At 41.7% G+C, this 24,190-nt stretch overlaps 1 protein-coding gene and 13 non-coding genes across 20 annotated transcripts; 4 read left to right on the top strand and 10 right to left on the bottom strand.

Moving 5' to 3' along the window:
• Nucleotides 1-450: 450 nt before the first annotated feature.
• Nucleotides 451-8,675, bottom strand: LOC117428051 (transmembrane protein 248-like). 7 transcript variants are annotated; one of them, XM_058994728.1, is made up of 7 exons: nucleotides 8,413-8,672; nucleotides 5,036-5,205; nucleotides 4,310-4,604; nucleotides 3,882-4,014; nucleotides 3,182-3,332; nucleotides 2,846-2,986; nucleotides 451-2,323 (listed from the first exon to the last, which is right to left on the bottom strand). In XM_058994728.1, the coding sequence occupies exons 2-7, from the start codon at nucleotides 5,183-5,185 to the stop codon at nucleotides 2,303-2,305; spliced, it is 891 nt and encodes a 296-aa protein (XP_058850711.1). In that variant the 5' UTR covers nucleotides 5,186-5,205; nucleotides 8,413-8,672; the 3' UTR covers nucleotides 451-2,302. The 7 variants fall into 7 exon arrangements, with proteins under 7 accessions (XP_058850711.1, XP_058850709.1, XP_034781183.1 ...); XM_058994726.1 differs by having other exon boundaries at nucleotides 8,377-8,671; XM_034925292.2 differs by lacking the exon at nucleotides 8,413-8,672 and adding an exon at nucleotides 8,282-8,368.
• Nucleotides 8,676-12,920: 4,245 nt separating this feature from the next.
• Nucleotides 12,921-13,011, bottom strand: trnar-ucu (transfer RNA arginine (anticodon UCU)). Its single transcript is given in 2 exon segments — nucleotides 12,921-12,956; nucleotides 12,975-13,011. It is a non-coding gene; the product is annotated as a tRNA-Arg (tRNA).
• A 780-nt stretch (nucleotides 13,012-13,791) lies between these two features.
• Nucleotides 13,792-13,863, top strand: trnaq-cug (transfer RNA glutamine (anticodon CUG)). Its single transcript has one exon. It is a non-coding gene; the product is annotated as a tRNA-Gln (tRNA).
• Nucleotides 13,864-14,062: 199 nt separating this feature from the next.
• Nucleotides 14,063-14,135, bottom strand: trnak-uuu (transfer RNA lysine (anticodon UUU)). Its single transcript has one exon. It is a non-coding gene; the product is annotated as a tRNA-Lys (tRNA).
• A 1,400-nt stretch (nucleotides 14,136-15,535) lies between these two features.
• trnar-ucu (transfer RNA arginine (anticodon UCU)) lies at nucleotides 15,536-15,626 on the bottom strand. Its single transcript is given in 2 exon segments — nucleotides 15,536-15,571; nucleotides 15,590-15,626. It is a non-coding gene; the product is annotated as a tRNA-Arg (tRNA).
• Nucleotides 15,627-16,406: 780 nt separating this feature from the next.
• trnaq-cug (transfer RNA glutamine (anticodon CUG)) lies at nucleotides 16,407-16,478 on the top strand. The gene has a single exon. It is a non-coding gene; the product is annotated as a tRNA-Gln (tRNA).
• A 199-nt stretch (nucleotides 16,479-16,677) lies between these two features.
• trnak-uuu (transfer RNA lysine (anticodon UUU)) lies at nucleotides 16,678-16,750 on the bottom strand. The gene has a single exon. It is a non-coding gene; the product is annotated as a tRNA-Lys (tRNA).
• Nucleotides 16,751-18,153: 1,403 nt separating this feature from the next.
• On the bottom strand, nucleotides 18,154-18,244 carry trnar-ucu (transfer RNA arginine (anticodon UCU)). Its single transcript is given in 2 exon segments — nucleotides 18,154-18,189; nucleotides 18,208-18,244. It is a non-coding gene; the product is annotated as a tRNA-Arg (tRNA).
• A 780-nt stretch (nucleotides 18,245-19,024) lies between these two features.
• On the top strand, nucleotides 19,025-19,096 carry trnaq-cug (transfer RNA glutamine (anticodon CUG)). Its single transcript has one exon. It is a non-coding gene; the product is annotated as a tRNA-Gln (tRNA).
• Nucleotides 19,097-19,295: 199 nt separating this feature from the next.
• Nucleotides 19,296-19,368, bottom strand: trnak-uuu (transfer RNA lysine (anticodon UUU)). The gene has a single exon. It is a non-coding gene; the product is annotated as a tRNA-Lys (tRNA).
• Nucleotides 19,369-20,772: 1,404 nt separating this feature from the next.
• trnar-ucu (transfer RNA arginine (anticodon UCU)) lies at nucleotides 20,773-20,863 on the bottom strand. Its single transcript is given in 2 exon segments — nucleotides 20,773-20,808; nucleotides 20,827-20,863. It is a non-coding gene; the product is annotated as a tRNA-Arg (tRNA).
• A 780-nt stretch (nucleotides 20,864-21,643) lies between these two features.
• On the top strand, nucleotides 21,644-21,715 carry trnaq-cug (transfer RNA glutamine (anticodon CUG)). The gene has a single exon. It is a non-coding gene; the product is annotated as a tRNA-Gln (tRNA).
• A 199-nt stretch (nucleotides 21,716-21,914) lies between these two features.
• trnak-uuu (transfer RNA lysine (anticodon UUU)) lies at nucleotides 21,915-21,987 on the bottom strand. Its single transcript has one exon. It is a non-coding gene; the product is annotated as a tRNA-Lys (tRNA).
• Nucleotides 21,988-23,391: 1,404 nt separating this feature from the next.
• trnar-ucu (transfer RNA arginine (anticodon UCU)) lies at nucleotides 23,392-23,482 on the bottom strand. The gene is given in 2 exon segments: nucleotides 23,392-23,427; nucleotides 23,446-23,482. It is a non-coding gene; the product is annotated as a tRNA-Arg (tRNA).
• Nucleotides 23,483-24,190: the final 708 nt, after the last annotated feature.

Genomic DNA, 24,190 nt, shown 5'->3' with positions numbered 1-24,190 from the left:
AAACGATAAGTGTTTGTTATTTGTTGTGTCAACAGTAATTGCAATCAAAACTGATATTTTAATAAGGAATATTGTGCTTGTTTACTTACTGAACAAGTCCAGATGTTTGCAGGCAAGATGTATTTTATAAAAATGTGCCAACACTAAATGCTACAAAACCTACAGGACTTATCATTGGCATTGAGGAACTGCAGTTAGACAGTCCTGCTGTAATTCATACATACTGTACATATTTTACTGCTCTGGCTTTTAGAAAATTTTAGAAATTAAAAACGGGCTATAGGAAACACTAGAAAGGAATGTACAAAAAAAAATAAGCTAATGGGGACACTATTTAAAGTATAGCAAATAACTACCATACAACCGTAACAGAATAAAACATTCACAGTAGAAGAATGAAAACAAAGGAGGGGGAGCGGGTTTATAACCAAAAGGAAATGACAACAGCTCTAATTTTAAGTGTGGTTTATTACAGCTGTTGCATCTTCCTCCCAGAGGAACAGGGTCAGTTTTAGTGTGAAATGGGAGTTGTTTTGGGTCACATGTGAAATACAAAGTTTGGAAATCTCTGTACATATATATATATTATAAATCCACATAATTTGGCCCAATTTATGTCAATAAATGCTTGTATTGACCTATGGGCAGTCCACACACATTTGCTAAAACTTTAGCACCCTTAATTATCTGGTGGAGACTGGATTCTAACAGCTTGCAAGCTCAGGTATATTTTCTGTGTTTCCCTACCAAATTTATAAAGGATTCTCCTTAACTTTTGGAATTGTGGGGGACTTTATCATTTTAAAGATTTCACCCTATTAAAATGAGTGAAGATCAAAGCGCTACACTCAACAGAACAGAACTCAACTTTCTGATCAAGACAGATTAACTGGCAGCCTTTTGGAGATTATTGCAGTGCCTGTACTGCTGAACTACAGCCCACCCAGTAAGAATGAGCCAACAGCTACACACAATTCATGACACACAACAACACTACATATAACATGTTAATATTACTGATAAAATAAAGAAGTGTAAATTCAGTTTTGAAACATGTTAAACCAAATACAATTAGATCAAAAATTACATATAAAGTGTAACTGCACTCCAACTCCCGAGGACCACAGCATCCCTGTGCGCTACAATAAACAGATTGTAAAGAACTATGGAAGATGCCTTCAATCACCATCTTCAGCAGGCTTGTTTAAAAAACAACATTTCTGTTTAAATTACATAATAAATAACTATTAAATACTACCTTCCAGAGCACCATATTTACCATCCCTGTCTCAAATTCCTACATCTGAAAGAACCCAACTTCCTGAGAAGGTGGCAGTTCATAATGAGTATTCTTTTGACCTTGGCTTGCCTCATAATAGGATACATGGGAGTCGCACTTTAAATTGTTCACCCATCTCTTTAATTTTCCTCTAATGCAAGTGAGCATCTCGGGGTTCTCCAAATGCAAATATGGCTCTTTTAGAGGGGAAATATCCTGTTCAAAGGCTGTTAATGGGTTCCAAAAGGACACACAAGTATATATGGCTGTCTGATTGCAACAAACCTTACTTTTTTTTTCCAATGTATTTGCTACTATTTTATCAGTCTTCATTTTAGTAAACTGAATCTATTTAAGGTTACAGTCTTTACATTGTATTCAATTGTGATTTCCCATCTCTTTAAGAGGCTATTGGTTGTTGGCATGGCTATTTCGTCAAAAAGGTTGGATAACGCTTGACGATCCTATGAAAAAAATCTAGAAAAACATTAAGAGCAAGTACACAATCAGAAGCTAGTACTGTGCAAAAAAAATAGTCTCAGCAAAGCAATGCAACTCAGCAGATGGAGGCACCAAACCATGGGAAACAGGATGTTAGGACCACCCCCTTCAGGGCTCTAGAATATCCATTGTCTGTGATCTTAAGAGGTTCCACTTCAGAAATATAATTAAAATACAACAATTTCACAGGGACATGTCATGCTGAATATCTTTCAGTTTGGTTCTACATTTTTAAAAGGGCATGTTAAAAATCACATTGTATGTGCTACAATATTGCATATCAGCACTACCTGTTTCATAAAGGGGTCACTTGAAATTATAACAGGACAGAAGCCCACTGCTTCAAAGGTTGCAGATGAAAATCCTTTCTGCATGGCGCCCAATCAAATTCAAGTAAATCTACCCATTCCAGATGATCCCCAACAGTAACAATCAAATCAATCTAAAAAGGACCGCTCTTCATTGGGTGAGCTACCCCGGCCTCCTTAAAAGACTGGTTACACAATCTGCTGCTGGTGGAACTTAGGAATCGATCAAAGGTTCCTAAAAATGAAAAGCAATGTCAGTTAATGCAAAGAACATAAAAACAAGCACAAAAATCTTTTGACATTGAAATACTATGTAGTTCAACAAGATTCCACAGATGGTTTAACAAAATTAACAATTAATGACATGGCATAACCTTGCATTTTTTTTTCTTCTTTTTATATTTCAATCATCACACAGTGTTGATGCCACAGGGGGGCTTCAAACTTCTGAGTTTTAAAAAGTCTCCAGGATGTGATGCCTCAGACACAATACATAAAAAGTCAATCTAAACTTTAAAATTACATTATGATAACTTATATTTAATACCTGTACCAAGTTGCAATTTCAGCCAAGTTACATACAGCTTCATTAGACTGACCTGGACCATGCAATCATTATGAAAGACATATCAATAGCAGCTGTAGAAACTGAATGTACACACTGTTGATTGAGTAGGCTATATTGGCCCTTTTTTTCAAAATAGTTACTAACAAAATGAAACTAGGTAACAGAAACTGGAATGCGGTGGTGTGTTACCTTTTGCACATGGAGCTCATTGCTCTTCTGCCTTCGCGATTTCACACAACAAAAAGCAGCTGCAAGACAGAGCAGCCCACACAGAGACAGCAGAAAGACACCGACGATGATCAAATGCTGCCCTGCCAGGTATCTTTCCTCCTAAAAATCAACAGGGACATTAAAAGTGTGAGGAGGATTCCTTTCTTTGATACGCCACCTGTTCCTCTGATTTTTTTTTCAGCAGTAGATGCTGATGACAAAATGCCTGGTCTTTAAAGGCCTAACACCCTTTCTAACACATCTTAACATATAAACTGCAGTGATTTGATTTGAATTACAGAAAGTCGGCCTCACCGGTGACAACATGACTGTGAGTCTGGGGTCAGGTGTGTACTTGATGCTGTAACACCCCAGCGTGTGCTGGGGTTGCTCCCTGCTCAGGGCTGAGGCCACTGCTCCCAGGGTAGGATCACTGCCTCTACCGACTTCACACGCACCAGGAAGGCTGTGGGGCAGGACGGCACGGGTTAGCTTCTTTTTAGTTTCATTTTTGCACTGGGTAAACCCCCTTAGATCCTGACTATTTTTTTTTACCACATTTGTGGTCCTAGGGCCTGAAGGGCATAAAAATAAGGCTGCAAATCTATGTGTAATAAAATCAACATTTACAGTTTAAACAATCAGACACAATTTGAATGAAAACTGGACATTTTCAGTATTATACCATACTATGCCATTCAGGAGTTTTATTTTAGTTTACCATTTAAACATGTTTAGGCTTAATATAAAACAAAACACAAAAAGGTCCCACAATAAGCTAACCCACCAATCACATCAACTAGAAACTCTTAAAGTCACTAGCTCTAACCATTGGACCACACTGTCTTAGCTCTAACCATTATGCTACACTGCCTCCCAGTCCCTCAGCTCTAACCACTAGACCTCACTGCCTCCTTCTCCCTCAGCTCTAACCACTAGACCACACTGCCTCCCAGTCCTCACTGTGACCACTAAACCATGTTTCCTTCCAGTCAGAATCCGCCTGGTCACTCACGGGGTGCCTGGCAGCATGTGTGCAGGTGCTGTGACGGTGATGCAGGTGTGCCCCTGCTCAGGGTCCGACCCGTTTCTTAATGGCTGCCAGGTAGACATCAGTGTCAGATTGAGGGACTTCTTTCCCGCCACGCCTGGGGAAGACAATTAAGCTACATTGTCTTACCTCTTGATAGCACTAGCAACAATATCACTGCACCCTTCTCTTGTGCTGAAAAAACCTTTGGTTCTTTGCTTATTTATCACTTATATGACAGTGCATTTAAAATATCTGCAAACCCTGTGAAGAAACCAAACCATTTTCATCACAATGAAAAGGAGGGCCATTATAATGTTCAAGTTAACAAGAGGTAAGAAAATGAATTTTTTGTAATGAATGTTTTGTAATTACTAATTCAACAACCTGTACATATCAATTGACAAGCTCACCCTTAAGATCCAACTGGCTCCCCAACACCAAGACCCTGAGGCTGACCGGGCCAGTGCTCAGCCTTGCTGAGGGCCAGGCAAGGTCAAGGGTCAAGGGGACGAGCAGGGTCAGGCTGTCTAAATCATCTGAAGAGTGGGAGGAGTTTAACATCTGTCTGTCAGCTGCATCGTGGCCAATCATGGGAGAAGAAGCGTGTGTTTGTCCCTTGTCTAGCAGGGGGGTGTGCCCATCTGTGCCATTCTCTGAGACACACAACTGCAGCTGGGACAGAGCGCCAAGGATCTTGTTCCAGTCCTGCCAGGGTCAACAGCATGAGCGAGTGTCAGGGGTAGCAGCACATAGTCAACTGGTCGAACAGTAAAGCGACAGTGGAGCTCAGAAACTGGTAGTCAACACATCACATGATTGTGAAGTAATTGTGAAGCGTTTTCAAATGGGTAGCAGTGCAGTCACAGGTGCAAACTACTAACATAGAAATGACTTTGAGAATTAAATAAAAAGTTACAGAACAGTATGTTTACAAATAGTGCACCAAACAACATGAAATACATGATTTAGCAATATATATTATTTATTTATTTTTATATGCAAGTGCAGAACTAGTGTGAGTTTCTAACCCTGCTGATTTGTGGATCATTTTATGATAATTTATATGGGAAATCAGAAAGGCACAGTCAACAATACTGTCTTTTTCCAGGGGTGAGTGTTTGTGCTTCAGAACTCACTTGGACTACATCAGGATTTCTGACTTCATATGATTGGGCGTAGAGCCCAAAGCCAATAAAAGTGACAGACAATGACAGAAGACACAGTAGGAAAACGGTGGTGGGGGGGGCGGTGCTCCATAGGTTTCTAATAGGCTGGCACATTACCATAGCAACAGATAAATGTGCACCTGTGGGAAAACACAAACTTTTGTCAATAAAAAATCTTATAAAGAAGCCATTCCAGCCTTAATATTTTTGGTCATAACATAATTGGCCATCAGAACACAGGTAGAATAGGTCAGACATTCATAACAGAACCATGTAATCCACTGCAATCCAACTCCTAGTCAGAACCTTTAAAGAGGATCTTAATGCGTCATTCTGCTAGGACTGCAGTTTTAGATGCAGCTGATTCACCACAAACCGATGTTGTTAGCACTGGGCTAATTAACTGACAAGGCCATGTTCTAGTGAGAACACAAGAGACAGCACTCACAGTCCCCTACTTCACTACCAAGAGTACCTGGAAACAACACTCAATAAGCTGAGTTTATTTCAGAGCAGAGGGTGCTGAATCCACCAGGGAATTACTTCTGAACCAGCCCTGGTGTGTTCATTTTACCAGGGCTGCGTGCAACTACACAAACTACAGCAAATGGTGCCAGTTCTTTTGGATCCTGTGGACATAAGCGAACGGGCTGGAGAAGGAGAGTGCAAACATTCAGCAAAATCCTGCGTTATTCAATGCATCCCTGGTTTATATCGAACCAACCCATTAGAATCATGTAACCGTGACAACAGAGACCGACAAACTCCATGCAAGTTCATCCCTAGGGGCCACGTTACTCTAGCAACCAAAGCAGGGAAATCAGGTTTACTGTAGCAGAACAAAAATATTAAAATAATAAGATCGATATTAACCGCATGTATTTAAAATGTGTCTTCCACCTCGAAGTGCTGGAGTGAGGGCGTTTGAGACTGATTCTATCGATCGATCTATCTATCTATCAGCAGACTGAATTTTGAAAGAATCAATTGTTTTTATAATGAGAAAAGGGCAAAATACTGAAATTCATGGGAACTTTTGCACTGCTGTATGTCAGTGAGCTTTGTTCCTGAATTGCAACACTGTTGCTGATCATCTTCTCCGGCATGTGAACTATTACCACACATGTAAGGGTTAAGTGGTTTCAGCTGTCTTGTGAACAGCTGCAGAGAGGGGAATGGAAACTGTAACCACCAACCTCCAGATCCTGCCTTGCCAGCCACCAGCTCACCTCACATGGGAACATATTTTTGAAGAACAAACAGATCAATTGATATTTTAACAGTTAATTTTACTATCCCTTATCTTTTTTGCAATACTTGTAATCGTTCTGCATAGTAGTTTTTTTTTGGTATGGAAAACGTTTTGAAACACCCATCTCCTTATTGAAGTTGACTTTGAATATGTCTTGCATTTCCCCATTCTGTTAAACTGCGGTAGTTAGTTAAATTAGTGTTACCAAACTAATTTACTGCCCAGCCTGATGTACTTGTTGGATCAGATACAGAAATAACTGATTGTTTTGGATTTTTAGAGCAATGTTACTTATAGCCAGATTAAGAAAGGGCAAGCAAATTAGAAGTTTGGGCAACCATGAAATTTACAAAAGCAGCCCACTTATAAACCCATACCGAAACAACTGTTCTGTTTTTCCTACTAATTACCTTTTCAGTAACAGGCACATAAGCAGGAATTTCAACTTTGTATGCAAAGCTGCCAAGATGTTGCCTAATTTTCAGTCTTGATGATCTTTCAGCAATAGTAACACTTATTGGCATTGTGGCCAAAACACAAAGAGGTGTGCTGATATTAGGGTAGAATGTGGCATTCAGAGCAGACAGTGAGAGAATGCTGTACGGCTTGTTTTTCTCTGGGACAGCTATCCACTTTGCCTTCCATCTCAGCAGCTCTGTTTTAAAGCTTTTCAGGTTGGACTGGATGGAGAGGTCAGCCTTGTATGCACCATACACACCCAACACTATGCTCTCAGTTTCCATACCATGCAATTTAGATGGTATGAAGTACTGAGCAAGAAAGTGGGCTGCATTTAATGAGTTAGTCTCCAAAGTATGGATAATCACAATATATTTTACACAACAACACAAAAAAATAACCAACGCTGTCTCACCCGTCTCTGCAGAAATTTAGATATTCAAGCGTGGCTGCAAATTTTTCATTTAACGCAAAGTATGTGGGAATCTTTCATCTGGCAAATTAACCATTAAATATAGGCTAATTTATTTTATTTCATTTGAATCCCTTCTCATGGCTTTAAATCCATTAAGGAAAAACAAAGAGATGAGTTTAAAATTAAGGAACGGGTATAACCGTAAAATTAAATTTGCTTAATCCAGCTAAATATAATTTACTGGAAATGCAGGGAGAACAGATGAATACTGTTCTGCATAGGATAGCCAGCGATATATTACATAACCATTCTGAATAATCAATTAACCAAGGTTCTATTTGATTATTTTTTCTTCTACAAATTCTGAATTGACACAAAAACAAACAAGAACTAATGTTGAAATAGTGAATGTATTGGTTCCTGACTAGTTTGAATAGTGGACATTTACTTTAAGACAATACCTAATCCTTTGAGGTTATTAAACCATTTACATTTTCTCCTGCATTCACCAGTTATGGAATAGTTTTTATTAACAGCTTTCTTCGCCCTCTATACTCTTGAGAGTGTATATGGCATATGAACGTCTTTAGAGATATTATTTTAGTTCTTGTAATACATGTTAGTTTAAAAAGCTGTTCTCACTTAAATAGGCCTACTCGCTTTGGTTTGCCAATGCAGTCGTGTGTGTTAATTTCCTGATAAACTTAATGTGCATATGATGTGTATGATTAATTTTTTTTTAAAAAAAGACATGGTAGATTATTCACATAATTCCCTTCGCTATTTGGAATGATAAAGTGGAATTCGGAACTTACCTCCATTGTTCTTTGTAGGCTACGTACGACTGCAACCGGTATGTATGTAAACACATGCGCCTCGCGTTTGCAGGCCCTCTACAGCTCAGTTAAACATAGCTAATCATAAAAAAACAGCGCAACCGTCTGAACATTTTATTTAGAAAAGTTATACTTAAAAGTGATTCGAGACATGGACCTGAACAAAGTGTAATTGCTGCCCTGGGTCTCCAGAACAGCTTGAGAAATTCAGCACTTAATTAATGCAAGGTTGAATGCCTAAACACAATCGTCACCTCTGAAATCCTGATGTACCTTTTACAGCCCGCACATTCTCTTACACCAGCTACTTTAATTAACACTTCTCATGCGCTACAAGTTACAAACTTACTTATAATATCCAATTGAACCGAAAGCAGGAACTTACTGAGGTCAATAATGTTGCCGTACGGATGGAAGAAGGTAATACAAAGGTATCATATTGTAAAGAATATACGCGCATTTGTACGAAAAACGTCCCCCACCTACAACTCAAGATTTCTTCTGCTTTTTATTTCTCACATTGCAACATATGCGCATTTTTAATTTATTTTTTATACTGATACTAGAGTTTCGGTTCGACCTGTCTTCTGCTTCAAGTCTCGTGTTCAAATGAGCATCCTCGAATACAGAATTGCGTTTATCTTTGTGATAATATGGTATCTTAAGGGGTGTACCAAAGATCTACAGAGGGATTATTTGCTGCAGTACACGTAAGATGTTCCTTAGTGTTGTACGACAGTGGCCTCTATTCATCAGTGTTGGTGTTTAGAATTTTTTTAGAAATGTTTAGCGAGAATTTCGTGCTTAAATGTTTTCTTAATTCATCAAACTGTCATTTCGAAACACCGACATTCAGAACACCTTTTCTGTCGGATTTTCCAACTGTTTCATGCATAAATTAAACTAGACGCTCTCCGTGGACCGCCTAAAACAGCCTAATCAAATTAAAAAGGGAGCCAAGTCGATCACGAATTGTGGATGAAACGCAAAAAGCCGGTAAAAATAAATAAATAAATAAAATAAACGCAACATATCAAGGAATCAACAATGAATCAAGTGCAATAGATATCAACACGGCTACGTGTGTTGTAAGGTCAAATTTATTATGATGCTTGTGTGCACCGAGTTGTAAATATTAAGGATTCGCTGTTTAACTGTAGGTTCAGCTGTATTTTGTTTTTATTCTCTGAAGTGTTTAAGTTTTAGGTTAAGGTGTTTTATTTATAGTTTTTATCCAGTCACGGTAGATGTAATTTCTGCTTTTGTTCTATAAACACGTGTTAGAACAGCAGTGTGGAGAACACAATGGAGTTCCAGTTCGTTCATTAACCTGTGTGGACAGCCTACTCATCTATAATTATAATAACAGCAAGTGAACCAGTGTTAAGATAACATTAAAAAAATGAATAAGAGGAAAATAAGATCATGGACTGAAGAAACATGAGCTGGCAGACAGCATACTGGATCACGTTGCAACCCAAAACAGAGGCTCTGTAATCGTGAGTCAAACAAGCTTTAGTAAGCATTTGTTCGGGACTGTTTGTCCTGTAAAGAATGAAACCTAGAGAATTCCCAGCGTGCAGAGTGCCGTAAATGTGGCAGAAAAAAATCACTTAGGAAACTTGTGCAAGATGCAAATGACTTACAGCCCAATAAACAGCAGGTATACTTCCTAAAGTAGTAGCTGTTCAGCTCCCAGGCAAGTTGAATGTGAAACACACTAATACTGTCTTGCTTACCTACGGTGGTGCGCAGCTCAAGCCAGAGGGAGAAGTGACCCTGAAAGTGCAGGCTCCACTCAAGCAGGCTACCTTACAGTTATTTATCACCAGTGCCTCCACAACAGCTGTACTGAGCAGACAAGCATGTGTAGATTAGAAAAGTGGACACACTGTCTAAAAGCACTCCAAGCATTAAAGAAGAGCTTCTCACTCAATACAGCACTGTGTTTGAGGGACTGGGCGAATTTCCTGGTTTTCACCACATTAGCATAATGTGGTGGTATCAGGCACCTGTGTTAAGGTTCTATGACCCAAGAGAGCCGATTAAGATACAGGCAGATGCATCAAAGGACGGACTGGGCGCCTGTCTACTGCAAGGACACAGACCCATAGCATATGCATCAAGATCACTATCTAATGCAGAAACTATGCTTAAATTGAGAAGGAAATCTTAGCTATAGTGTTTGCGCTGAAGAAGTTCCACCAATATGTGTATGTGGTTCCTGTGAAAGTTCAGTCGGACCACAAACCCTTAGAAGCCATAATATGCAAACCCATCGGGAAGGCACCAGTGAAGCTACAGAGAATGCTACTGCAAATACAAAAGTATGATATACAGATAGTGTACACCCCAGGAAAGGACATGCTGAGAGCAGATACATTGTCCAGAGCAGTACATGACAGCACAGCCAACGAAGACCTAGAACTCAGCAGTGAGAAAGTCATATATGTCATAGGGGTTCATGAAGCAATCTGTGAAGACATGCTGCACCAGCTGAAGCAAGATACGAGCAAGGACAGTGACATGCAAATGTTGATAACAATGCACAGCAGTGGATGGCCTGACAGGAGGAAGCAGATACCTCACAGGATCCAGTCCTACTGGTCACTCTATACATTGAAGATGATTTACTGGTGGTAAACAAATGCATTATCATACCAAGAGAGCTCAGAGCAGAAATGCTTCGAAGACTCCACACAGCACACCAGGGCATACAGAGGTCTCTGGGACAGGCTAGAGCAGTGATGTATTGGCCAGTCATCAATAAGGAGGTGCGAATGATGGTCGAGTCGTGCATTGCCTGTCAGGAAATGTTACCAAGCAACCACAGAGAGCCACTTCACCAACATTCAGTGCCAGACATCCCGTGGACAAAATTAGCGACGGATATATCTGAACACAGATGCACACTTTGGTCTACTCAGTCTGAGAAACAACACCTCAGTGCTTCACTAGAAGTCCAACGCGCTATCCATTGCGCCACAGAGCCTGCGTGGGTCTGGAAGCGAACAACGTACCACCAACAATCTGAGCGCTGCTGGTTTGGCAGAATTTGAAGAGTATCTCTAGTGCCTGAACTATTAAAAATGGACCGCTGCGATTAATTTCGTCATGTGCCACTTTAGTATGATTCAGGGTCCATCGTTCCTCAGGGCCTGGGGGCAGTTCCGTTTTCATTGGTTCAACCTTGACAGCAAAGGCATTCCTGTAATTAATATTAGATGTCCATGAACTTGGTATACAACTTTTGTTTTGGAGTGGGCATGGTGCTGTTTGAAAAGAAAATGTTCCACTACATGTTTTAGGAGCAGCAACGCCACACAGTGTTTGGTAAATTAATTTGAACAAGCAACAGTGGTTATAGGCAATATAAACAATACAACATTGTGTTTAGCCCAATAACTATCGTTTTATTAAAACGTTATTTAAAAATTACTCCGCCCGAACAGGGACTTGAACCCTGGACCCTCAGATTAAAAGTCTGATGCTCTACCGACTGAGATAATTTAATACATTAACATGTAATACGTTAAAATCCATACCCAGTCGAATCGAATACAGAAGATTTAGAAAATGAGAGTCTCATGGTCCGGCACAATCTAAACTGGAGATAGTATTACTTGTATTTGAACAATTACGAATAGACAGTAGCGGGTTTAGGCACACGCAGCCCAAGCAATTGCATAGAGCCCAGGGCAGCGAGGGGGGGCCTTTTGTCGTGGCTCAGTTAGTATTAAAAAACTTATATTCACCTAAAGTCTGACTTATTAGCCTTTTACCATTCTTTTTATTTATACGCCACCAGCCATAAACAGAAAAAACAGCGTGTACGTGTTTAAAGCCGTGCGCAGGTTTACGTCAGAATGTAATCATGTCACCAACGATTTAAGTTAAAAACGGTAAGACGTTTCAACATGAACTCATTTCGAAACACTGAAAACAATGTTTGCTTGCATGTATCGTAAGTGCTGCATACTTGAGGGGAAATCATGTATAGGTGCCTCACACGCGTAGGGCTGCGTGTTTGAAAGAACCGGGAAACAAATGCTTTTTCAGCCGTGTATCGTCATCGCCTCTTTCGATGCGCAACTATATCTCCAATAGGAATGTGCTTCATCTGTATCGTACCCAATTATTTACTTGCATCTGCATCATATTTGCCGAAAAAAACGGGATTATTCAAATAGGATTGCAGGCACTGTGCCTGTTGTTACTGTAGCACATGTAACACAAACGTTTAGGCTGCGTTTGTGTCTCATGTTGTTACTGGAGGAGGATATCCGAAACGCAGCCAAATATAATCATCTGCTCACATACAAACACTTTAGTGAAAAGATAAGAGACAACGAAAAAAGTCAATCAAACTTGCGATGAGGACAGGATTCGAACCCACGCGTGCAGAGCACAACGGATTAGCAGTCCATCTGCTTAACCACTCGGCCACCTCGTCCTGTCTGAGCTGCTCCACAGTATCAAACTGGATGAAACACGGAGGATCTGTTCACAGTGCGGGTGTAGAAGCTGTCAACCCTGTCCTAAGGTGCGCGATTATATGCCAGTGCGCATGCGGTTTAAACAATAGCAAGAAACCTGCAGCGTCAGGTGTGGTTTCAGCACTTGCTGCACCGGATAGCTCAAGCGATTATGAAATATTAGAAACCTTTTCCACAAAAGCGAAATGTTGAGAGGGTCCCTGCATGGTGGCCCAGTATGGGAGCTTGCATGGTGTAATGGTTAGCACTCTGGATTTCGAATCCAGTGATCCGAGATCAAGTGCCGGTGAACCGTACTGTTTATCTTTAGAGTTGACTTAGAAAAAGAATGAAATGGATTCGCAGGCTCTGGTTTTACACACCTAATATTTGAAGTCCTACAGCTAGCCTAAAACAACGACTCTGGTGGGACTCGAACCCACAACCTTTGAATCACACCTCAGTGTTTGACTAGAAGTCCAACGCGCTATCCATTGCGCCACAGAGCCTGCGTGGGTCCGGAAGAGAACAACGTACCCAACAACAAACTGAGCGCTGCTGGTTTGGCAGAATTTGAAGAGTAGTGCTTGAACTATTAAAAATGGACCGCTGCGATTAATTTCGTCATGTGCCACTTTAGTATGATTCAGGGTCCATCGTTCCTCAGGGCCTGGGGGCAGTTCCGTTTTCGTTGGTTCAACCTTGACAGCAAAGGCATTCCTGTAATTGATATTAGATGTCCATGAACTTGGTATATAACTTTTGTTTTGGAGTGGGCATGGTGTTGCTTGAAAAGAAGATGTTCGACTACATGTTTTAGGAGTAGCAACGCCACACAGTGTTTGGTAAATTAATTTGAACAAGCAACAATGGTTATAGGCAATATACACAATACAACATTGCGTATATTGGCTTGCGATGCGCGACTACATCTCCAAGGGGAATGTGCTGGGTCTGTATCCTAACCAAGTATTTACTTGCGTCTGCACCATATTTGCCGAAAAAAAACGGGATTATTCAAATATAATTGCAGACTGTCGCTTCGAAAGCAGGAAAAGTTTATTTCTGTCACAGTGTGGTTTTTGCGATTGTTGTATAAAATACGCGTAAAATGCAATATGTTTAATAGTGTTGTTGATGCCTTGTTTGAAAGTCATTGTTATGGCATGCTGTTAAACGGTTGTCTGCAGATGGGGATAACGCCTTGCGCTCCAGGGGTCGTCAGCGGGGGCATTTGACAGCTGACAACCCATCCACCTCCCAGGTCCACCTCCCAGGTCTACCCCTGCGGTTCCATGGTGTAATGGTTAGCACTCTGGACTCTGAATCCAGCGATCCGAGTTCAAATCTCGGTGGGACCTGAGTTTTACTATTTTTTTTGTGGCATGGTGTTGCTTGAAAAGAAGATGTTCGACTACATGTTTTAGGAGTAGCAACGCCACACAGTGTTTGGTAAATTAATTTGAACAAGCAACAGTGGTTATAGGCAATATAAACAATACAACATTGTGTTTAGCCCAATAACTATCGTTTTATTAAAACGTTATTTAAAAAATCCTCCGCCCGAACAGGGACTTGAACCCTGGACCCTCAGATTAAAAGTCTGATGCTCTACCGACTGAGCTATCCGGGCTCAGTGCAAAACAGATAATTTAATACATTAACATGTAATACGTTAAAATCCATACCCAGTCGAATCGAATACAGAAGATTTAGAAAATGAGAGTCTCATGGTCCGGCACAATCTAAACTGGAGATAGTATTACTTGTATTTGAACAATTACGAATAGACAGTAGCGGGTTTAGGCACACGCAGCCCAAGCAATTGCATAGGGCCCAGGGCAGCGAGGGGGGCCCTTTTGTCGTGGCTCAGTTAGTATTAAAAAACTTATATTCACCTAAAGTCTGACACATTAGCCTTTTACCATTCTTTTTATTTATACGCCACCAGCCATAAACAGAAAAAACAGCGTGTACGTGTTTAAAGCCGTGCGCAGGTTTACGTCAGAATGTAATCATGTCACCAACGATTTAAGCTAAAAACGGTAAGACGTTTCAACATGAACTCATTTCGAAACACGGAAAACAATGTTTGCTTGCATGTATCGTAAGTGCTGCATACTTGAGGGGAAATCATGTATAGGTGCCTCACACGCGTGCTGCGTGTTTGAAAGAACCGGGAAACAAATGCTTTTTCAGCCGTGTATCGTCATCGCCTCTTTCGATGCGCAACTATATCTCCAATAGGAATGTGCTTCATCTGTATCGTACCCAATTATTTACTCGCATCTGCATCATATTTGCCGAAAAAAAACGGGATTATTCAAATAGGATTGCAGGCACTGTGCCTGTTGTTACTGTAGCACATGCAACACAAACGTTTAGGCTGCGTTTGTGTCTCATGTTGTTACTGGAGGAGGATATCCGAAACGCAGCCAAATATAATCATCTGCTCACATACAAACACTTTAGTGAAAAGATAAGAGACAACGAAAAAAGTCAATCAAACTTGCGATGAGGACAGGATTCGAACCCACGCGTGCAGAGCACAACGGATTAGCAGTCCATCTGCTCAACCACTCGGTCACCTCGTCCTGTCTGAGCTGCTCCACAGTATCAAACTGGATGAAACACGGAGGATCTGTTCACAGTGCGGGTGTAGAAGCTGTCAACCCAGTCCTACGGTGCGCGATTATATGCCAGTGCGCATGCGGTTTAAACAATAGCAAGAAACCTGCAGCGTCAGGTGTGGTTTCAGCACTTGCAACACCGGATAGTTTAAGCGATTATGAAATATGAGAAACCTTTTCCACAAAAGCGAAATGTTGAGTGGGTCCCTGCATGGTGGCCCAGTATGGGAGGTTGCATGGTGAATGGTTAGCACTCTGGTTTTTGAATCCAGTGATCCGAGATCAAGTGCCGGTGAACCGTACTGTTTGTCTTTAGAGTTGACTTAGAAAAAGAACGAAATGGATGCGCAGGCTCTGGTTTTACACACCTAATATTTGAAGTCCTACATCTAGCCTAAAACAACGACTCTGGTGGGACTCGAACCCACAACCTTTGAATCACACCTCAGTGTTTGACTAGAAGTCCAACGCGCTATCCATTGCGCCACAGAGCCTGCGTGGGTCAGGAAGCAAACAACGTACCCAACAACAAACTGAGCGCTGCTGGTTTGGCAGAATTTGAAGAGTAGTGCTTGAACTATTAAAAATGGACCGCTCCGATTCATTTCGTCATGTGCCACTTTAGTATGATTCAGGGTCTGTCGTTGCTCAGGGCCAGGGAGCAGTTCCGTTTTCGTTGGTTCAACCTTGACAGAAAAGGCATTCCTGTAATTAATATTAGATGTCCATGAACTTGGTATACAACTTTTGTTTTGGAGTGGGCATGGTGCTGTTTGAAAAGAAAATGTTCCACTACATGTTTTAGGAGCAGCAACGCCACACAGTGTTTGGTAAATTAATTTGAACAAGCAACAATGGTTATAGGCAATATACACAATACAACATTGCGTATATTGGCTTGCGATGCGCGACTACATCTCCAAGGGGAATGTGCTGGGTCTGTATCCTAACCAAGTATTTACTTGCGTCTGCACCATATTTGCCGAAAAAAAACGGGATTATTCAAATATAATTGCAGACTGTCGCTTCGAAAGCAGGAAAAGTTTATTTCTGTCACAGTGTGGTTTTTGCGATTGTTGTATAAAATACGCGTAAAATGCAATATGTTTAATAGTGTTGTTGATGCCTTGTTTGAAAGTCATTGTTATGGCATGCTGTTAAACGGTTGTCTGCAGATGGGGATAACGCCTTGCGCTCCAGGGGTCGTCAGCGGGGGCATTTGACAGCTGACAACCCATCCACCTCCCAGGTCCACCTCCCAGGTCTACCCCTGCGGTTCCATGGTGTAATGGTTAGCACTCTGGACTCTGAATCCAGCGATCCGAGTTCAAATCTCGGTGGGACCTGAGTTTTACTATTTTTTTTGTGGCATGGTGTTGCTTGAAAAGAAGATGTTCGACTACATGTTTTAGGAGTAGCAACGCCACACAGTGTTTGGTAAATTAATTTGAACAAGCAACAGTGGTTATAGGCAATATAAACAATACAACATTGTGTTTAGCCCAATAACTATCGTTTTATTAAAACGTTATTTAAAAAATCCTCCGCCCGAACAGGGACTTGAACCCTGGACCCTCAGATTAAAAGTCTGATGCTCTACCGACTGAGCTATCCGGGCTCAGTGCAAAACAGATAATTTAATACATTAACATGTAATACGTTAAAATCCATACCCAGTCGAATCGAATACAGAAGATTTAGAAAATGAGAGTCTCATGGTCCGGCACAATCTAAACTGGAGATAGTATTACTTGTATTTGAACAATTACGAATAGACAGTAGCGGGTTTAGGCACACGCAGCCCAAGCAATTGCATAGGGCCCAGGGCAGCGAGGGGGGCCCTTTTGTCGTGGCTCAGTTAGTATTAAAAAACTTATATTCACCTAAAGTCTGACACATTAGCCTTTTACCATTCTTTTTATTTATACGCCACCAGCCATAAACAGAAAAAACAGCGTGTACGTGTTTAAAGCCGTGCGCAGGTTTACGTCAGAATGTAATCATGTCACCAACGATTTAAGCTAAAAACGGTAAGACGTTTCAACATGAACTCATTTCGAAACACTGAAAACAATGTTTGTTTGCATGTATCGTAAGTGCTGCATACTTGAGGGGAAATCATGTATAGGTGCCTCACACGCGTAGGGCTGCGTGTTTGAAAGAACCGGGAAACAAATGCTTTTTCAGCCGTGTATCGTCATCGCCTCTTTCGATGCGCAACTATATCTCCAATAGGAATGTGCTTCATCTGTATCGTACCCAATTATTTACTTGCATCTGCATCATATTTGCCGAAAAAAAACGGGATTATTCAAATAGGATTGCAGGCACTGTGCCTGTTGTTACTGTAGCACATGCAACACAAACGTTTAGGCTGCGTTTGTGTCTCATGTTGTTACTGGAGGAGGATATCCGAAACGCAGCCAAATATAATCATCTGCTCACATACAAACACTTTAGTGAAAAGATAAGAGACAACGAAAAAAGTCAATCAAACTTGCGATGAGGACAGGATTCGAACCCACGCGTGCAGAGCACAACGGATTAGCAGTCCATCTGCTCAACCACTCGGTCACCTCGTCCTGTCTGAGCTGCTCCACAGTATCAAACTGGATGAAACACGGAGGATCTGTTCACAGTGCGGGTGTAGAAGCTGTCAACCCAGTCCTACGGTGCGCGATTATATGCCAGTGCGCATGCGGTTTAAACAATAGCAAGAAACCTGCAGCGTCAGGTGTGGTTTCAGCACTTGCAACACCGGATAGTTTAAGCGATTATGAAATATGAGAAACCTTTTCCACAAAAGCGAAATGTTGAGTGGGTCCCTGCATGGTGGCCCAGTATGGGAGGTTGCATGGTGAATGGTTAGCACTCTGGTTTTTGAATCCAGTGATCCGAGATCAAGTGCCGGTGAACCGTACTGTTTGTCTTTAGAGTTGACTTAGAAAAAGAACGAAATGGATGCGCAGGCTCTGGTTTTACACACCTAATATTTGAAGTCCTACAGCTAGCCTAAAACAACGACTCTGGTGGGACTCGAACCCACAACCTTTGAATCACACCTCAGTGTTTGACTAGAAGTCCAACGCGCTATCCATTGCGCCACAGAGCCTGCGTGGGTCAGGATGCAAACAACGTACCCAACAACAAACTGAGCGCTGCTGGTTTGGCAGAATTTGAAGAGTAGTGCTTGAACTATTAAAAATGGACCGCTCCGATTCATTTCGTCATGTGCCACTTTAGTATGATTCAGGGTCTGTCGTTGCTCAGGGCCAGGGAGCAGTTCCGTTTTCGTTGGTTCAACCTTGACAGAAAAGGCATTCCTGTAATTAATATTAGATGTCCATGAACTTGGTATACAACTTTTGTTTTGGAGTGGGCATGGTGCTGTTTGAAAAGAAAATGTTCCACTACATGTTTTAGGAGCAGCAACGCCACACAGTGTTTGGTAAATTAATTTGAACAAGCAACAATGGTTATAGGCAATATACACAATACAACATTGCGTATATTGGCTTGCGATGCGCGACTACATCTCCAAGGGGAATGTGCTGGGTCTGTATCCTAACCAAGTATTTACTTGCGTCTGCACCATATTTGCCGAAAAAAAACGGGATTATTCAAATATAATTGCAGACTGTCGCTTCGAAAGCAGGAAAAGTTTATTTCTGTCACAGTGTGGTTTTTGCGATTGTTGTATAAAATACGCGTAAAATGCAATATGTTTAATAGTGTTGTTGATGCCTTGTTTGAAAGTCATTGTTATGGCATGCTGTTAAACGGTTGTCTGCAGATGGGGATAACGCCTTGCGCTCCAGGGGTCGTCAGCGGGGGCATTTGACAGCTGACAACCCATCCACCTCCCAGGTCCACCTCCCAGGTCTACCCCTGCGGTTCCATGGTGTAATGGTTAGCACTCTGGACTCTGAATCCAGCGATCCGAGTTCAAATCTCGGTGGGACCTGAGTTTTACTATTTTTTTTGTGGCATGGTGTTGCTTGAAAAGAAGATGTTCGACTACATGTTTTAGGAGTAGCAACGCCACACAGTGTTTGGTAAATTAATTTGAACAAGCAACAGTGGTTATAGGCAATATAAACAATACAACATTGTGTTTAGCCCAATAACTATCGTTTTATTAAAACGTTATTTAAAAAATCCTCCGCCCGAACAGGGACTTGAACCCTGGACCCTCAGATTAAAAGTCTGATGCTCTACCGACTGAGCTATCCGGGCTCAGTGCAAAACAGATAATTTAATACATTAACATGTAATACGTTAAAATCCATACCCAGTCGAATCGAATACAGAAGATTTAGAAAATGAGAGTCTCATGGTCCGGCACAATCTAAACTGGAGATAGTATTACTTGTATTTGAACAATTACGAATAGACAGTAGCGGGTTTAGGCACACGCAGCCCAAGCAATTGCATAGGGCCCAGGGCAGCGAGGGGGGCCCTTTTGTCGTGGCTCAGTTAGTATTAAAAAACTTATATTCACCTAAAGTCTGACACATTAGCCTTTTACCATTCTTTTTATTTATACGCCACCAGCCATAAACAGAAAAAACAGCGTGTACGTGTTTAAAGCCGTGCGCAGGTTTACGTCAGAATGTAATCATGTCACCAACGATTTAAGCTAAAAACGGTAAGACGTTTCAACATGAACTCATTTCGAAACACTGAAAACAATGTTTGCTTGCATGTATCGTAAGTGCTGCATACTTGAGGGGAAATCATGTATAGGTGCCTCACACGCGTAGGGCTGCGTGTTTGAAAGAACCGGGAAACAAATGCTTTTTTCAGCCGTGTATCGTCATCGCCTCTTTCGATGCGCAACTATATCTCCAATAGGAATGTGCTTCATCTGTATCGTACCCAATTATTTACTTGCATCTGCATCATATTTGCCGAAAAAAAACGGGATTATTCAAATAGGATTGCAGGCACTGTGCCTGTTGTTACTGTAGCACATGCAACACAAACGTTTAGGCTGCGTTTGTGTCTCATGTTGTTACTGGAGGAGGATATCCGAAACGCAGCCAAATATAATCATCTGCTCACATACAAACACTTTAGTGAAAAGATAAGAGACAACGAAAAAAGTCAATCAAACTTGCGATGAGGACAGGATTCGAACCCACGCGTGCAGAGCACAACGGATTAGCAGTCCATCTGCTCAACCACTCGGTCACCTCGTCCTGTCTGAGTTGCTCCACAGTATCAAACTGGATGAAACACGGAGGATCTGTTCACAGTGCGGGTGTAGAAGCTGTCAACCCAGTCCTACGGTGCGCGATTATATGCCAGTGCGCATGCGGTTTAAACAATAGCAAGAAACCTGCAGCGTCAGGTGTGGTTTCAGCACTTGCAACACCGGATAGTTTAAGCGATTATGAAATATGAGAAACCTTTTCCACAAAAGCGAAATGTTGAGTGGGTCCCTGCATGGTGGCCCAGTATGGGAGGTTGCATGGTGAATGGTTAGCACTCTGGTTTTTGAATCCAGTGATCCGAGATCAAGTGCCGGTGAACCGTACTGTTTGTCTTTAGAGTTGACTTAGAAAAAGAACGAAATGGATGCGCAGGCTCTGGTTTTACACACCTAATATTTGAAGTCCTACAGCTAGCCTAAAACAACGACTCTGGTGGGACTCGAACCCACAACCTTTGAATCACACCTCAGTGTTTGACTAGAAGTCCAACGCGCTATCCATTGCGCCACAGAGCCTGCGTGGGTCAGGATGCAAACAACGTACCCAACAACAAACTGAGCGCTGCTGGTTTGGCAGAATTTGAAGAGTAGTGCTTGAACTATTAAAAATGGACCGCTCCGATTCATTTCGTCATGTGCCACTTTAGTATGATTCAGGGTCTGTCGTTGCTCAGGGCCAGGGAGCAGTTCCGTTTTCGTTGGTTCAACCTTGACAGAAAAGGCATTCCTGTAATTAATATTAGATGTCCATGAACTTGGTATACAACTTTTGTTTTGGAGTGGGCATGGTGCTGTTTGAAAAGAAAATGTTCCACTACATGTTTTAGGAGCAGCAACGCCACACAGTGTTTGGTAAATTAATTTGAACAAGCAACAATGGTTATAGGCAATATACACAATACAACATTGCGTATATTGGCTTGCGATGCGCGACTACATCTCCAAGGGGAATGTGCTGGGTCTGTATCCTAACCAAGTATTTACTTGCGTCTGCACCATATTTGCCGAAAAAAAACGGGATTATTCAAATATAATTGCAGACTGTCGCTTCGAAAGCAGGAAAAGTTTATTTCTGTCACAGTGTGGTTTTTGCGATTGTTGTATAAAATACGCGTAAAATGCAATATGTTTAATAGTGTTGTTGATGCCTTGTTTGAAAGTCATTGTTATGGCATGCTGTTAAACGGTTGTCTGCAGATGGGGATAACGCCTTGCGCTCCAGGGGTCGTCAGCGGGGGCATTTGACAGCTGACAACCCATCCACCTCCCAGGTCCACCTCCCAGGTCTACCCCTGCGGTTCCATGGTGTAATGGTTAGCACTCTGGACTCTGAATCCAGCGATCCGAGTTCAAATCTCGGTGGGACCTGAGTTTTACTATTTTTTTTGTGGCATGGTGTTGCTTGAAAAGAAGATGTTCGACTACATGTTTTAGGAGTAGCAACGCCACACAGTGTTTGGTAAATTAATTTGAACAAGCAACAGTGGTTATAGGCAATATAAACAATACAACATTGTGTTTAGCCCAATAACTATCGTTTTATTAAAACGTTATTTAAAAAATCCTCCGCCCGAACAGGGACTTGAACCCTGGACCCTCAGATTAAAAGTCTGATGCTCTACCGACTGAGCTATCCGGGCTCAGTGCAAAACAGATAATTTAATACATTAACATGTAATACGTTAAAATCCATACCCAGTCGAATCGAATACAGAAGATTTAGAAAATGAGAGTCTCATGGTCCGGCACAATCTAAACTGGAGATAGTATTACTTGTATTTGAACAATTACGAATAGACAGTAGCGGGTTTAGGCACACGCAGCCCAAGCAATTGCATAGGGCCCAGGGCAGCGAGGGGGGCCCTTTTGTCGTGGCTCAGTTAGTATTAAAAAACTTATATTCACCTAAAGTCTGACACATTAGCCTTTTACCATTCTTTTTATTTATACGCCACCAGCCATAAACAGAAAAAACAGCGTGTACGTGTTTAAAGCCGTGCGCAGGTTTACGTCAGAATGTAATCATGTCACCAACGATTTAAGCTAAAAACGGTAAGACGTTTCAACATGAACTCATTTCGAAACACGGAAAACAATGTTTGCTTGCATGTATCGTAAGTGCTGCATACTTGAGGGGAAATCATGTATAGGTGCCTCACACGCGTAGGGCTGCGTGTTTGAAAGAACCGGGAAACAAATGCTTTTTTCAGCCGTGTATCGTCATCGCCTCTTTCGATGCGCAACTATATCTCCAATAGGAATGTGCTTCATCTGTATCGTACCCAATTATTTACTTGCATCTGCATCATATTTGCCGAAAAAAAACGGGATTATTCAAATAGGATTGCAGGCACTGTGCCTGTTGTTACTGTAGCACATGCAACACAAACGTTTAGGCTGCGTTTGTGTCTCATGTTGTTACTGGAGGAGGATATCCGAAACGCAGCCAAATATAATCATCTGCTCACATACAAACACTTTAGTGAAAAGATAAGAGACAACGAAAAAAGTCAATCAAACTTGCGATGAGGACAGGATTCGAACCCACGCGTGCAGAGCACAACGGATTAGCAGTCCATCTGCTCAACCACTCGGTCACCTCGTCCTGTCTGAGTTGCTCCACAGTATCAAACTGGATGAAACACGGAGGATCTGTTCACAGTGCGGGTGTAGAAGCTGTCAACCCAGTCCTACGGTGCGCGATTATATGCCAGTGCGCATGCGGTTTAAACAATAGCAAGAAACCTGCAGCGTCAGGTGTGGTTTCAGCACTTGCAACACCGGATAGTTTAAGCGATTATGAAATATGAGAAACCTTTTCCACAAAAGCGAAATGTTGAGTGGGTCCCTGCATGGTGGCCCAGTATGGGAGGTTGCATGGTGAATGGTTAGCACTCTGGTTTTTGAATCCAGTGATCCGAGATCAAGTGCCGGTGAACCGTACTGTTTGTCTTTAGAGTTGACTTAGAAAAAGAACGAAATGGATGCGCAGGCTCTGGTTTTACACACCTAATATTTGAAGTCCTACAGCTAGCCTAAAACAACGACTCTGGTGGGACTCGAACCCACAACCTTTGAATCACACCTCAGTGTTTGACTAGAAGTCCAACGCGCTATCCATTGCGCCACAGAGCCTGCGTGGGTCAGGATGCAAACAACGTACCCAACAACAAACTGAGCGCTGCTGGTTTGGCAGAATTTGAAGAGTAGTGCTTGAACTATTAAAAATGGACCGCTCCGATTCATTTCGTCATGTGCCACTTTAGTATGATTCAGGGTCTGTCGTTGCTCAGGGCCAGGGAGCAGTTCCGTTTTCGTTGGTTCAACCTTGACAGAAAAGGCATTCCTGTAATTAATATTAGATGTCCATGAACTTGGTATACAACTTTTGTTTTGGAGTGGGCATGGTGCTGTTTGAAAAGAAAATGTTCCACTACATGTTTTAGGAGCAGCAACGCCACACAGTGTTTGGTAAATTAATTTGAACAAGCAACAATGGTTATAGGCAATATACACAATACAACATTGCGTATATTGGCTTGCGATGCGCGACTACATCTCCAAGGGGAATGTGCTGGGTCTGTATCCTAACCAAGTATTTACTTGCGTCTGCACCATATTTGCCGAAAAAAAACGGGATTATTCAAATATAATTGCAGACTGTCGCTTCGAAAGCAGGAAAAGTTTATTTCTGTCACAGTGTGGTTTTTGCGATTGTTGTATAAAATACGCGTAAAATGCAATATGTTTAATAGTGTTGTTGATGCCTTGTTTGAAAGTCATTGTTATGGCATGCTGTTAAACGGTTGTCTGCAGATGGGGATAACGCCTTGCGCTCCAGGG

Source organism: Acipenser ruthenus, chromosome 21 (genome assembly GCF_902713425.1).
Source record: "Acipenser ruthenus chromosome 21, fAciRut3.2 maternal haplotype, whole genome shotgun sequence".
In the NCBI taxonomy this organism is placed as follows: domain Eukaryota; kingdom Metazoa; phylum Chordata; class Actinopteri; order Acipenseriformes; family Acipenseridae; genus Acipenser; species Acipenser ruthenus.
The sequence above is the reverse complement of the archived record's forward strand: the minus strand, read 5'-3'. Positions and strand labels throughout refer to the sequence as shown.

What these genes read in the sequence shown, in the direction of transcription:
- LOC117428051 (XM_058994728.1), bottom strand. Translation starts at nt 5,185, where the DNA reads ATGGTAATGTGCCAGCCTATTAGAAACCTATGGAGCACCGCCCCCCCC. An exon ending in GAAATCCTGATGTAGTCCAA is followed by an intron (nt 4,605 to 5,035) that starts GTGAGTTCTGAA and finishes TGACCCTGGCAG; the next exon opens with GACTGGAACAAGATCCTTGG. An exon ending in ATGAGCTCCATGTGCAAAAG is followed by an intron (nt 2,324 to 2,845) that starts GTAACACACCAC and finishes TTTCATTTTTAG; the next exon opens with GAACCTTTGATCGATTCCTA.